General features: G+C 33.3%; 2 protein-coding genes across 3 annotated transcripts; both read left to right on the forward strand.

Annotated features, from left to right (window-relative positions):
* The first annotated feature begins 325 nt into the window (after positions 1-325).
* On the forward strand, positions 326-2819 carry LOC132163903 (aluminum-activated malate transporter 8-like). Its single transcript, XM_059574279.2, has 6 exons — positions 326-614; positions 708-851; positions 1097-1369; positions 1884-1990; positions 2169-2312; positions 2472-2819. Exons 1-6 carry the CDS (start codon positions 326-328, stop codon positions 2817-2819), a joined length of 1305 nt encoding a protein of 434 aa, XP_059430262.2.
* Positions 2820-8106: 5287 nt separating this feature from the next.
* HDA08 (histone deacetylase 8) lies at positions 8107-13284 on the forward strand. Of its 2 annotated transcripts, XM_059574861.2 has the most exons (4): positions 8107-8443; positions 8964-9544; positions 11603-11912; positions 12952-13284. In XM_059574861.2, exons 1-3 carry the CDS (start codon positions 8179-8181, stop codon positions 11903-11905), a joined length of 1149 nt encoding a protein of 382 aa, XP_059430844.2. In that variant the 5' UTR covers positions 8107-8178; the 3' UTR covers positions 11906-11912; positions 12952-13284. The 2 variants fall into 2 exon arrangements, with proteins under 2 accessions (XP_059430844.2, XP_059430842.2); XM_059574859.2 differs by lacking the exon at positions 12952-13284 and having other exon boundaries at positions 11603-12018.
* The last annotated feature ends 247 nt before the right edge of the window (positions 13285-13531 follow it).

A 13531-nucleotide genomic window follows, 5' to 3' on the forward strand; every position in this document is an offset into this window, starting at 1 on the left:
GCTAATTTGGAGGGCCTTTTTATATTTTTTTTCCATTAAAATAATTAAATTCACTATCATTTCCTATTAATTTATAAGCCTTCTTCTGTCTTGGTCATCTTTTACACATTGTTCATAACAATTGTGACATGCATGCAGTGTAGTCTCAAACAATTTTCCCACCTATAAACTAGATAGCAGGTCAGCTGGTTTAATTGTCACGTCTATAAAACATTTTTGCTAAACACCATATATACATATTGAGCCCCCAAGCCCTCATCTCCCTTCACTCTTGTTGGGCTAATTCTCTCTCAACTACTGCAATCTTTCCTTTCAAAGCATAGCAATGAATATTGATTCTAGTGTAAGTCATGAAAATGCTGGAGCTTTCACTCGTGCATATGGATGGCTCAAGGCCTTGCCTGAGAAGTTATGGGGAAAGGTAGTAGATGTTGCAAAGAAGATGAAGAAACTTGGAGAAGATGATCCACGAAGAATTATCCATTCCCTAAAAGTAGGGCTGGCTCTCACCTTGGTTTCCTTGTTCTACTACATCCGACCACTCTACGATGGTTTTGGTGTCAATGCAATATGGGCTGTTTTAACTGTCACTCTTGTCTTCGAGTTTTCTGTTGGTAATTACCTTCCAATTTCTGATTGATGAATTTATATATTTACTAAGAGAAACTGATTAATTTACAATTGTTTTTCTTTGCCATCTTTTCAAGGAGCAACACTGGGAAAAGGCTTAAACAGGATGCTGGCAACCTTATCAGCTGGTGCTCTAGGTGTTGGAGTCCATTCCCTAGCAACTCTGTCGGGTGATCAGATAGGACAGGCCATAGTAATTGGGTTCTTTGTCTTTCTGACAGGTACACTAATGTTATTTACTACAATTTAGTTAGATGATTTGACAGTAAAAATTAGTTATTGAATTATTACTTGTAAAAAAAAGTGTTAATCAAATAGCTAGCTACTAAATAGAATTACTTATTAATATTTGGAAGACTACACTTAGAGAATCAATTGTCACGTTTTAATTAAGTGTAGTTCTTAATTTAATATTTAGTTAAAAATAATTGTGAAACTCATTTGAGTGTTGGAGGGCGTGATGCAGCTTCTACAGTAACATTTGTGAGATTCATTCCTGCAATGAAGGCAAGATACGATTATGGGCTGATGATATTCATATTGACCTTCTGCTTGTTATCTATTTCGAGTTATCGAGAGGATGAGGTGCTAGAGATGGCCCATCAGAGGCTAACCACAATCATCATTGGTTGCTCTATTGCAATCGTTATATGCATCTGTATATGCCCTGTTTGGATTGGTGTGAATCTTCACAATCTCGAGGCTACCAACATGGAAAAGCTTGGGAATTTCTTAGAAGGTATATATACAAAAGCCATATTAACTCCTTTCTATATATTTTGTTATTTTTATTTTTCAAAGCAAAAATGGTATGCCGGGGAGACCAATTGTAGTTATTTTACCCGGGCGTGACCATAGTAGCACCTACCTGCTGGGAGCCACACAGGAGGGGCCTAGATGGTAGGAACCGCAAGCGCTCCTTCAAGTCCAACTAAGACATAGTCTGACCCAGCCCCACTAGAGCATCAATGGAAATCCAAGGTGGCTAAAGACCACGCCTTATGAAACGAAGGTCACTAGTTCGAATCCCCCCCCCCCCCCTCCTTGTGTGGACACGTCAAAAAAAAAAAAAAAAAAAAAGTGGCTAATACGAATCAAGCATATGTTGAAATTCTCTATTGCAAAGATTCGAACTCATGCCCTACTGCATGCCTGGATCACTTGAAAACTTTTTTGGGCCATTAAACCACCACCCTTGATGGTATTTTGTTTCTTTTCTTTGAGCATCGATATTGACAGATACAAATTTGCAGGATTTGGGGGTGAATACTTCAACATACCAGGAGGGCCGTCCATGGATGAATCATTTCTTCAAGGGTATAAAAGCATTCTCACTTCAAAAGACACCGAAGAAGCTATGGTGAGTATAAAGCCTAAAGTTGATATTGTGGTAGAATATAAATTAAATTATTGAATTCATTAAATTCTATTGATTAAAACTTTTAAGATAAGTTCTGATTTAACATGGTATCAGAACTTTTGAGTTCAAAACCGTGTCTCTAATTCAAACCTTTTTTTTTTTTTTTTTAATGTTGCAGGCTAATCTAGCAAGATGGGAACTGTGGCACTATCGTTTTGGGTTCCGACATCCTTGGAAACAATACCTTAAAATTGGATCCCTTAGTAGGCAATGTGCCTACAAAGTTGATGCTCTCAACAGCTACCTTAGCTCTAAGATCCAGGTAAATCAGCAATGCCCATTTCTAAATAGATTATCTCTTTCAATTTTTTTTTCTTCTTTTGGACCAGAATTAATATGTCTCTGAAATAAATGAGATTAATGACATAGACCCTTCATGTCTCGAAGTTTCTTCAACTGATATTTCTTTTGGTCCTTTCAGACACCCAATGAGTTCCAAAGCAAAATTCAAGAGCCATGCACAAAGATTTGCACAGAATCAGGGAAAGCACTGAAGGAATTAGCATCAGAGCTCAAAAAAATGACCCAGCCAACATCAATTAATCGCCATATTACAAACTCAAAAATCGCCGCGGAGAACCTGAAATCCTTGCTCAATACAACCTGCCTTTGTGAAAATGATAGTCTCCAGGAGATCATTCCAACTGCTGCAATTGCTTTAATCCTAATGGAAATTGTGCCATGCATCGAGAAGATCTCTGAGGCCTTTCATGAATTAGCCTCTCTTGCACGTTTCGAGAGGGTGGACGGCGCCAGAGTGTCACCATAGTAATCACATATATATATATATATATATATATATATATATATATATATATATTTTTGCTCCGGCCATCGATCGGGGGGAACAACACTGCCACTTTCCGATGGTTCATCCTATATGTCGGAGTTGAAGGTTTTTTTTTTTCTTAAAAAAAAGAAATTATGCCCAAGACGTCTATAAGAAATGGGTATGATAAGAAATAGAGAAATGATAGAGGTCAATAAATTTCTCATATTTAGCTCATATTTTCTTACAATCAACCATTGGATTTGTGAGGTCCAACATTGACTTATGTGTGATCTACATAAGTCTACAAATTCAATAGTTAATTGTAAGGAAATATAGGCCAAATATGAGAAACTTATTGACCCCTAGTATTGGCTTAATTTAAAGTCATCTATATTTACTGTGTATACATACGTTGAAGTCATGTGACATGAATCCATCATAAAGTTAGTGGAACCATTAATACTTGAAGAAGGAGAGGAATTCATAATTCTTATGTTACGGGCCTTTCCATATTAGACTTTTATGTATTAAATTTATATTATATTACCGTAAGTCGGCTAACTCTAGCCGTATTAGGGTTATGATATTATTTCAATCAGAGTCTCATATGACTCAACCCTAGTTTATATTTCAATAAGAGCTGCTGACTCCATCTTAGCTCTCTTATGTAATATGTAATGAATCCTCTATTTAAAGAGGTTGTACTATGAATAAATGCATGAAAAGAATTATCCACAAACCTTGTGTTTGAAAGGTTTATGAATGTTTAAATAGTAAAAAATGTCCCTAAAAGGAGACATTAGTAACATTTATAAAAAACGTCCATATTTCAAACATTACTAATTAGGGTTTTTTTTTTTTTTTTTTTTTTTTGTAGTGTTTTGACAGTTATGGAAAATGCACATTTACATGTATCCACGAAATGAGCATATGAGATCATTAAGTAGTGACAGGAATAAAGTTTAAATATATTTAAGGGATACTTGTACTTGGAAAATCATGCACCATTGGCTCTCTCTCAATATTTTAACACTTAAGAAAAGAGCTTTTACACTGACGTTTCCGCATGCAAAGGCGCGTTTTCGCGGCAATTTTCTAAAGACTTGCATATATTATAAAAGAAAAGTTTTATATACCTTGATTTTTAAGAAGCAAGTTTTGTTTTAATTTACTTGGTAAACAAAGAGAGAAATTTTGAAGTAAATAGGGCTCCCGTTAGACACAAGGAATTGGTTGAACTATTTTGCTTGCTAACACACTACAAAAATTTATGAGTTTAATGCTTCTCTTATTAAATGCTGAAACATTACTTATTTTAGACGCTTAGATGAAATGAACGACTGAAATTTATGAATTTGAAAATCTCAAATTTAAAAAAACTTGTAAAAAATCTCAATCCGTAGAAAGGTAGGATGATAAACAATATTAATAGTATAAACACGATCTGGTAAGCAAAGAATGTTTTCCTTGGTCAACTATGTATGAAAATGATAACGGTTTAAAACGATTCTGATGAAATAAACATTTTTTTTAGTCAAGTCAATTTTTTTCTTTTCTTTTCCAATTCTTACAAATTAAAAGAGATAATAATGACGATTTTGACGTCCAAATACCAAGTGAGGACACCACATCTTCAAGACTGCGCATCTGAAGAAGTCTTTTCTTTCTTTCTTTCTTTTTTGGGGGGTGTACTCATTGAACAAGTATTTGAGAAGTCAAAGAGAGAATATATAGTTTCTTGGGAAGGTTGATGTAATTCGTTATATAAACAAAGATCAAGAGGTAAAGATTGTTGAAAAAAATATGCAATATTTGTTGCAGTACGTCATATTTGATGGAAATTAAACTTAGACCCACAAGTTTTACAATCCCACTGATTTTCCGGACATCAAGGCATAAAGATGCAATGATTTCATTGAAATTTGAAAATTTAACTTGACTTTTAATCCTATATATTTAATCTCATATATTAGTTAAAGGCTGCTATCATTTCTAATTGTTAAATCACTGTTTATTCTGAAAAGCTTAAACTTTGCACATTTAGGGTTTGTTTGGGTATGTATTTGAGGGGTCTAAAAATGCGTTTAATACTTAAAAAATTCATTTGAAGAAAAAAACACACATTTGGACGTTTGGTAAAAAAATTGAAAACACTTTTAAGGATCCAAAAAGCCTAAAAATTGTTGAAACACACTTTTGGCAAAAGCTTCATTTTTAAGTTTTTGTCAAAAAACCTTCTTTTTTTTTTTTTTACTTAAAAACTTTATTTCGCAAACATGCCCTTAATCAATATTATAATATTATTCTCTTTCATGTGTGAGTTTAAATTCTCTTTTAATAAGTAATGAGAATATTTAATTGAAATAGAAGATAAATGATGGATTCAAACTTACGACTTTTTCTATGATATATATATACCATATTAAATTATCATTTGTCTCAAAAACTTAAGCTTATAGGAAGAGCATTTAATCAATACTCTAACATTAATAATTAGTAGTATCATAAATTTTTTAGCTCCCTCCCGTTCTTATTTTCTAAATTTTAAGTTTTAATGTTGTTTTAGTCCAAAAACAATCCTTATATCTTATTTTAAGATTTTTCTGAAGCCTCTCTCTCTCTCTCTCTCTCTCTCTCTATATATATATATATATATATATATATGGACAAAGTCTTCTTTTAAAGTGGGTTGAAATTTTTTTTCTTTCAATTTAATCTATAAAAATGACATATATGTCTACAAGATGTAAATAAGCACCCATTTAATTTTCTCTGATATTTTTTCCTGTGAAATCTACTTCACTAAAGAAATAAATGTAGCACCACCATATTGACTAATAAAAGCCTTCCCCTCTCTTGAAACCGGTGAAAATCATGTTTTTTTTTTTTTTTTAAACATGTCACACCGGTGAAAAATCATGTTTCTTCCGTACTTGACGTACTCACATATGCTTCACGAGAGGTCAACTATTTTTACTTTTCTAGATTTCCATTTTGGAAAACTGAGTATTGAAAAAATTACGACGCTTTTGGAATTGAGATTCTCTTTGATTCTTAAAAGCAGACAATGAGTAGCGTTATTTTAATTCTTAAAAAAATAGAGGAAAAAAAAAATTGAGATGACTTTTAAAATTACTATTCGATTAAAATTCAATAATGATTAATCACAAATTCAACGGTGATTTTAAGAGCTATATCATTCTTAAAAGGACATACGAGAAACTTGTAACATTACTTTTTATGATAGATTAGTATTTTACCTAGGTTGTGAAATTGGTATTTTACTCAAATCTCTGTTACACAAATAGAATGTTATGTAGATTTAGAACTTAGATAATTGGGAACCACTCATCTTAAACACAATGAGGGTTAAGATTAGCAAAGACTTTTGCTGCAAAAACTAGACCGTGCCATTAAAATAAGCATTTCACATGTTGATAAATAATATATATTATTGCAACACAATGGACTTAACACGATCAAAGTAAACAAAGTATAATGATAATAAAGTACAAACTCCACCATGCACATGTGAAAGCAACGTCTCGATTAAGATTGTCAATTTTTGACATAACTTGAGAATTTGACTAAGCCTAATATGAAATTAAATTGTTAGGATTAAGAATTCTAAATGGGTTGGGTTAGAGTTAACCTATATAACTTTATACTCATGCTTCTACACAACCTGAGTTCGACACACAACATAATGACATGCAATTTTTGACATGTTCTTTAAACTCGACACGAACCTGATACAAAATTAGAGAGTTAGACTTGAAAGATTCCATTTAATTAAATGGACAGAGTTACATGACTTATATAATCTTATATATATATGTCTCGATACGATCCGAATCCGACACGCGAACATGAATTATCACCCCTAATCACAGTACAACTTACTGAACCATTGGTCCTCTTCAATAAAACAATAATCTGCGAACAAGGGAACGGGTTTAAGAACAAAAATTTTAAAAATAAAAACTACTTAATTTAACATATGAGCAACATAAACCCAAAACCCCTAATTTGTTTGCTCACAACCCTAATTTAAAAAGAATGTTTTTCGACAAACCTCCAACCAAAAAAGCAAGTCAGTTAAAAACGCCTTTTGTAACACGATCACTTTCTCTTTAATTTAGATTTGTTTTTGGTCTAGAAAGAGATTTGGGATGGACTTGTTGAAGAAGTGTAGAAGCCTCCTTTTGTTTGTCTGATGTTAGATTAAGTCTTCTCCAGTCATTATTTTAAGTGTTTTTCTTTCTTTTTTTTTCCTTTTGAGAAACATTATTTTAAGTGTTGAGCTTGCAAATATTCCTATAAAACTCAAGTGAAAGGGCCAAGTCATTATGGGAAAGCACAACACAAATTGGGAAATTTGATCCTCTCCAGAAGTTAGAGGGTATTTTTGTAATCTCAAAAAGTGAAAAAAGCAAAAATATCATTTAATTATAACTAATTGGATATTCTCTGGTTCAAATAAACTAGAGATGATCATGTTTTTAAATTGGGTGTATTTTTTGGAACTTCATCTTCCAAAAATGCTAATTAATGGACAAACTTACCATTACTTAAAATTTTGGAGGGTTGATTGTCACTTTTAAAACATTAAAAGTAAGATTGAAAAATGGTCAAATTAAAGCATATTTTCTCTGCCTTTTTTTATTGAGTTGTGACATTTTTGAGATGGACAGTGGACAGACCAAATCACTCTAGTCTTGGGCTTATTTGGGAATGAATTTGATAGGTGAAGTGATTAATGTAATATAAAGTAGATAGAAATTTTAAATTTTTTATATGAAAAAGTAAAATAAAATAAAAAATTATAGTAAATTTTTTTTATTTTAAATAATAATAAAAAATAATTAATATTATATAAAAAATAAGAATGTTTGGAATCTATATCCTATCGCCAAAGTAGCCCACTAAATGAGACCGGGTTTTTCATCGTACAAATCAATTCGGATAATGTGCATATTACGCTTTTATTTTTTTATTTTTTTTAACATGTCCACACAAGAAAATGGCGAGAGGGATTCGAACTAATGACTTTCGCTTTATGAGATGTGGTCCATAACTGATTAAGCTACCTTGGGAACATATTATGCTTTTACTTGAGTAATTCTATTAGTCTCTCTTGTGTCACTTTTGTTTTCCTTAAAATATAAGTTAACTTTTAAAATTATTATTTAATCTAAATCTAATAATGATTAATCATAAGTTCAATAATGATTTCATAAGATAAGAGTGAGAAAATAGAGAATTATGGCATTACTCCCTTTAATTAGTTCAGTGTCCAGTACGAGGGAATCGGGGCACAATTCTGTTCACTCTGCATCAAACTGGAAAACCTTCCATGCATGCTTCTCCTATTCCTACTCCAATGGACCGCATAGACGTCTTCTGGCACGAGGGGATGCTCAACCATGACAGCGGCAGCGGCGTATTCGACTCCGGATTGGACCCGGGCTTTCTTGACGTCCTGGAGAAGCACCCAGAGAACGCAGACAGGGTCAGGAACATGCTCTCCATCCTCAAACGAGGCCCCATCTCTCCCTACATCTCTTGGCACTTCGGCAGACCTGCTCGCATCCCTGATTTGCTCTCCTTCCACACTCAGGGTACGCGGGTACTACTTTGCTTACTTACAGATCAATCAGTTTCGGTTGCCCGATTCTTCTTCTTGTTTGATTTTTATTAAGTGAATCTGGGTTGCTTTTAGTTATTGGTTTCGTGTTAATACGCGGTTGATTTTTTAATGTTAATTCATTGGAGTGAACCCCTGTTCTGTGTTTTTTCTTTGTTGAATTTGATTTCCCAGATGTGCAAATTTACTAGAAAAATTAATCAACAGGAGAAGCAAGATTTCCAAACTACACCGAAATGGATTTTTTTTCTTTTTTAATCAAGTATTATTCTGGGTGTTGAAGCTTAAAATATTGTGATGTATTGGAATTTCAATGGCTGTGGGGCTTTCAATCCGCTTTGCATTTCCCATAATTTGTAGGAAATCATATAATATGTGGAAGAAATCTTGGGGGGGGGGGGGGGGGGGGGAATTATTTCGATTGATAAAAATTTGTGTAAGTTATTTCATTATAAAGAATGCTGGGTATGATTTCGGATATGTTGATTTCCCAGAATACATAAATGAGCTAATCGAAGCTGATAGAAATGGAGGGAAGATGCTTTGTGCTGGAACTTTCTTGAACCCTGGATCATGGGATGCTGCGCTGCTTGCTGCTGGTACTACACTGACGGCGATGAAGCATATACTTGATGGGCATGGGAAAATTGCTTATGCATTGGTTAGGCCTCCAGGTCACCATGCTCAGCCTACTCAGGCTGATGGGTACTGCTTCCTTAACAATGCGGGTCTTGCTGTTCAATTGGCTTTAGATTCTGGGTTTCAAAAAGTTGCAGTTATTGACATTGATGTTCATTACGGCAATGGAACAGCAGAGGGGTTTTACAAGTCAAATAATGTTCTTACCATCTCCCTTCACATGAATCATGGGTCATGGGGTCCTTCTCATCCACAGAATGGATCTGTTGATGAGATTGGTGAAGGACAAGGGTTTGGTTATAATATGAATATACCTCTACCGAATGGAACTGGTGACATAGGATATGCATATGCCATGACCGAGTTGGTCATTCCAGCTGTTCAAAAGTTTGAGGCTGATATGATGGTTTTGATTGTTGGCCAAGATTCAAGTGCTGTAAGTTCCTCTCCTCCTGTGTGTGTGTGTGTGTGGGTATCCAGTCAAATTATTTAGGGAAAACTTCACAAAGCCCCTCTGAACTTCCACGTATTTTGACATGACTTCCCAAAGTTAAAAAACTCTCAATTTCATCCATCGAACTTCTAATTTGATGCAATCTACCCCCTCCGTTAAGACTTAATGGCTATAAAAATACCCTCAACTTAAAAAAAAAAATAATAAAAAAATAAAATAAAAGGTCACAAGGGAATAATTGAGGGTATTTTGGTATTTTTCATAATATCTATTAGGATTTAATGCCAAATTCTAACGGAGGGAGTAGATTGCATCAAATTAGAAGTTTGAAAGGTGAAATTGAAAGTTTTTGAACTTGGGGGGTCATGTCAAAACACATGGAAATTTAGGGGGGCTTTGTAAAGTTTACCAAAATCTTTATCTTAACTACTGAACTGTATTTGAGAAGTATGATTTGAGTGTTATTTTTTTTTTCTTTGAATCAAGCTGGCATAAGACCTATGGAGTACCGATTATTCAGAAAAGGACTTGACATAAACCATGGAGTTTCATGGAGATAGACTGTTGAATGTTGTAAACATTTAAGGGTGAAAGCATTGCTTTAAAGATCAGTAAATGAACTAAACTGTGAATATGTGATAGAAATGGTCTACTTGGTACTGCCATTTTCTTGGTTTGTGTACCTAACGTTTCATGCAGTGATAATTCAGGTGTCTTCAGTGACTAACATTGCTTTAAAGAACACATTTTAAGGAATGTTACAAAATTAACTCACCAGATCATTCTCATATAAGCTATATCTACCAAAATGTTATTCCTGATAGGCATTTCAGATTAAGGATCAGCTCATATCCTTTCTTTGCCTTGTGGCTGGGAAAAAGTTTTGAGTTTGAAGTAATTAACAATATAACCCTTCTTTCAAAACAAAGAAATCGGAAAGATCTTGCTGTTCTCTAGATGCAGTGAGCTCAAGGAAAACAATGAGATGAATGTGAATTTCCTTGATTCAATAGTGGTTTGTATTTGGTCCTTGTTTTGTTTATCAGTTTATCCTTTCTTTAGATGAAGCAGGAGAAGCTGTTTTACTAGAATACATACAAAGATGACAAAGATTGTTTGGATGAATTAAACAATTCATAAATATTCTTGGTTTATTTTAATAGAAGTCGATGATTTGCCCTGAGCTTAAATGCTGAAGACAACATATCCATATATAATAAGCAATAGGGAGCTAATAAGGAGAAGTGCAGACTAAATTTTAGGTTAATAATATGATCTATTCATATCTCTTTTTTGTCTTACATACTTTGTTGAAGCCCTCAGAAAAATAGAGAACACATATGGTAATCTGGTGTAAATGCTGTAAGAGCAAAATAGACATCTTGGTTTTTCCAAGTGCATGTAATGGGTTTTCTTTGTTGTGAGGACATAATGAAAATATTTGTCATTCTTGCATGGTCTCTGTTGGAAGTTGCTGATAAACTTAAGGTTATCCCTCATCCTTTTGGTGATGCCTTGTGGCACCAGTTTGACTTTAATTTGCTCTTTAGAACATCCTGTAAATGAATATAATGAAACATATATGATTTCTTCTTCAAGTACTTGGTACTTGTTTGAACATGTTTTTGTTTAACATATTTGGAAACAGAACTTTCTTTGATGAATGTAGGACATGATTTATAACCTTCACTTGGAACTAAGAATTTGCACTTCTCCTACACTTAGAAACAGAATGATGTGGCCCTTTCTTCTTACTGGAAACTGTCATCATCATCAAGTAAAGAAATCCTCTTCTGTTTGGAGCTATTTATATTATTATTATTATTTCTTTCTCTATAAAGCCACGGCAAAAACTCAAATGCAATATCAATGTCAAAGGCAGTGTACCTCAACTATGATCTCTGTAAACAAAATTACAAAAATAGAAATGTAAAATGGATCATTAAACTGTTTTATCCTTTAACTCTGGATTTTTAAATATTATTGATGTTGATAGAGGTTGGAGTTTCTTCTTATACAGTAAGATTACTTGTGATTTAGTTTGATCCAAATGGAAGGCAATGCTTGACAATGGAGGGTTATCGAGAGATTGGGCGGATGGTTCATAGCTTGGCGGCTAGGCAAAGTGGCGGCCGCCTTCTTATTGTCCAAGAAGGCGGATATCATGTTACATATTCAGCTTATTGTCTCCATGCCACACTTGAAGGAGTGCTCAACCTACCACTTCCTCTGCTATCTGATCCCATAGCTTATTATCCAGAGGATGAGGCCTTTGCTGTAAAAGTAATTGAATCCATTAAGCAGTACCAAAACGGCACTTTCCCATTTCTAAAAGGAGCTTAATTTGGAGGTATTTGTTTTAAATTTTGTACTTGTAATTTGTTTTCCAGTGGTAAACTTGTGATATATGATATTAAATTTGTGGTAAATTTGTTTATTGACTGCTTATGGCTTCATGTGTTTGGTTTGAGTATAGTAAAGAATCATGGTAGGCAGGGGAGAAATTAGAAATTAACCATGAGAAAATATATGAGAAAGATTTAAGTATTGTAGTAAATATATATTTTATACGTATGTTTCAAGTGTCTTTTGTGAGATAATATAGAAATAATTCTTCATTTAAATGATTAAAATTATTGTTATAGTTGATCAAAAGGCATTATCCTTCAGAATTTTAACTAGTTGTAGTTTACATGAAAGGTTTAAAGAAAATGTGGAAGCTCCTTATACGAAAGATTAATCTTGATGTCAAGGTAAAAAAAAAAAGGGGGTGTCATCTTTAACGCTATTAATCCAAACAAAAGAAAGAAAATATGAATAATTGAGAAGCTCAAACTCGAAAAATGATTTATCATTTTATAAAAATTGCAAAAACTTACTTTTTATCAAAACGAAAATGTAATGTTGATTATTATTTTTCGTCTCACTAAATACCAAAAAAAAAATTAAAATTAAAAATTAGGGATACCTCAACTTAAAACCATTGAACTACCACACGTTTTGAGAAGACTTTCTCAAATTTTAAAAACTCTCAATTTCACTCCCAAACTTTTAATTTGATGCAATTGAGCCTTACTCGTTAAACCCTACCGGAAACCTCTAAAAATACCAAATTACCCTACAATTTTTCCTCTCTTTTTTCATTTTCAATTTGAAATTAAAGGTAAATTTGAAATTTTATAAAATGGTATAAAAGTTATTTCATCACTTTGACGTCCAAAAACTGACCGATTGAGTAGATTGAATCAAGTTGGAAAGTGAAATTGTGATGCTTTAAAATTTAAATGGGTATTTTTAAATCCCGTGATAATTTAAAAATCCTTTGTAAAATTTCTCTTAAAAATTATTTTACGCCAAAAGATACTAGCAATTCTTTTGGTTTTGTTTAGGCATTATAAGGCGGCGTCACAATCAAGCTGGTGAGTTGCCGACGAGTTGAAGATGGCTACTTTTCACGAGATGGGCCTTCTCAAGGCTTCATATGGTTACCAAATGGACAAAAGCAAATGACATCCTGGCGCACATGCTTCTGTCGATGATTGACAAATGTGACAGTGAGAGGCTGACAGCCGTTCAAACCGACAGCGGGGATTCTTAATAAGGCTTCATAGTAATGTGAGTTTCTTTTTTTGTCGGTTGGTCAATATGGACATCTACTTCTTTATTCTCATAAGATAAGAGTGTAAAACACATTACTAAATGTGTGATTATGGGATCATGGCATAAAAAAAAAAAAAATTATTAGGACACCATTCAATTTTAAAGAAATAGTAGATTGTTAAATTACGCAATTTTGTCCCTTTTAGACATCAGAACACTGAAAAAAATATCATCTATTAAAAATGTGACACATTACGGTTGAAAATTGAGGTTATTGTTCTGTATGTTGTAAAAAAGCTTTGAATAAAAACTGTCTTTTGATTTTATGAAGAAGAATCGTCTCTACAAAAGCGAAAATTCTTTTTGGTT

This window comes from Corylus avellana, chromosome 8, assembly GCF_965113065.1.
Source record: "Corylus avellana chromosome 8, dhCorAvel1.hap1.2, whole genome shotgun sequence".
Classification (NCBI taxonomy): Eukaryota; Viridiplantae; Streptophyta; class Magnoliopsida; order Fagales; family Betulaceae; genus Corylus; species Corylus avellana.

What these genes read in the sequence shown, in the direction of transcription:
- LOC132163903 (XM_059574279.2), top strand. Translation starts at nt 326, where the DNA reads ATGAATATTGATTCTAGTGTAAGTCATGAAAATGCTGGAGCTTTCACT. An exon ending in GTTCTTTGTCTTTCTGACAG is followed by an intron (nt 852 to 1,096) that starts GTACACTAATGT and finishes GGCGTGATGCAG; the next exon opens with CTTCTACAGTAACATTTGTG. An exon ending in ACCTTAGCTCTAAGATCCAG is followed by an intron (nt 2,313 to 2,471) that starts GTAAATCAGCAA and finishes TGGTCCTTTCAG; the next exon opens with ACACCCAATGAGTTCCAAAG.
- HDA08 (XM_059574861.2), top strand. Translation starts at nt 8,179, where the DNA reads ATGCATGCTTCTCCTATTCCTACTCCAATGGACCGCATAGACGTCTTC. An exon ending in GCTCTCCTTCCACACTCAGG is followed by an intron (nt 8,444 to 8,963) that starts GTACGCGGGTAC and finishes TTGATTTCCCAG; the next exon opens with AATACATAAATGAGCTAATC. An exon ending in TTGGCCAAGATTCAAGTGCT is followed by an intron (nt 9,545 to 11,602) that starts GTAAGTTCCTCT and finishes CTTGTGATTTAG; the next exon opens with TTTGATCCAAATGGAAGGCA.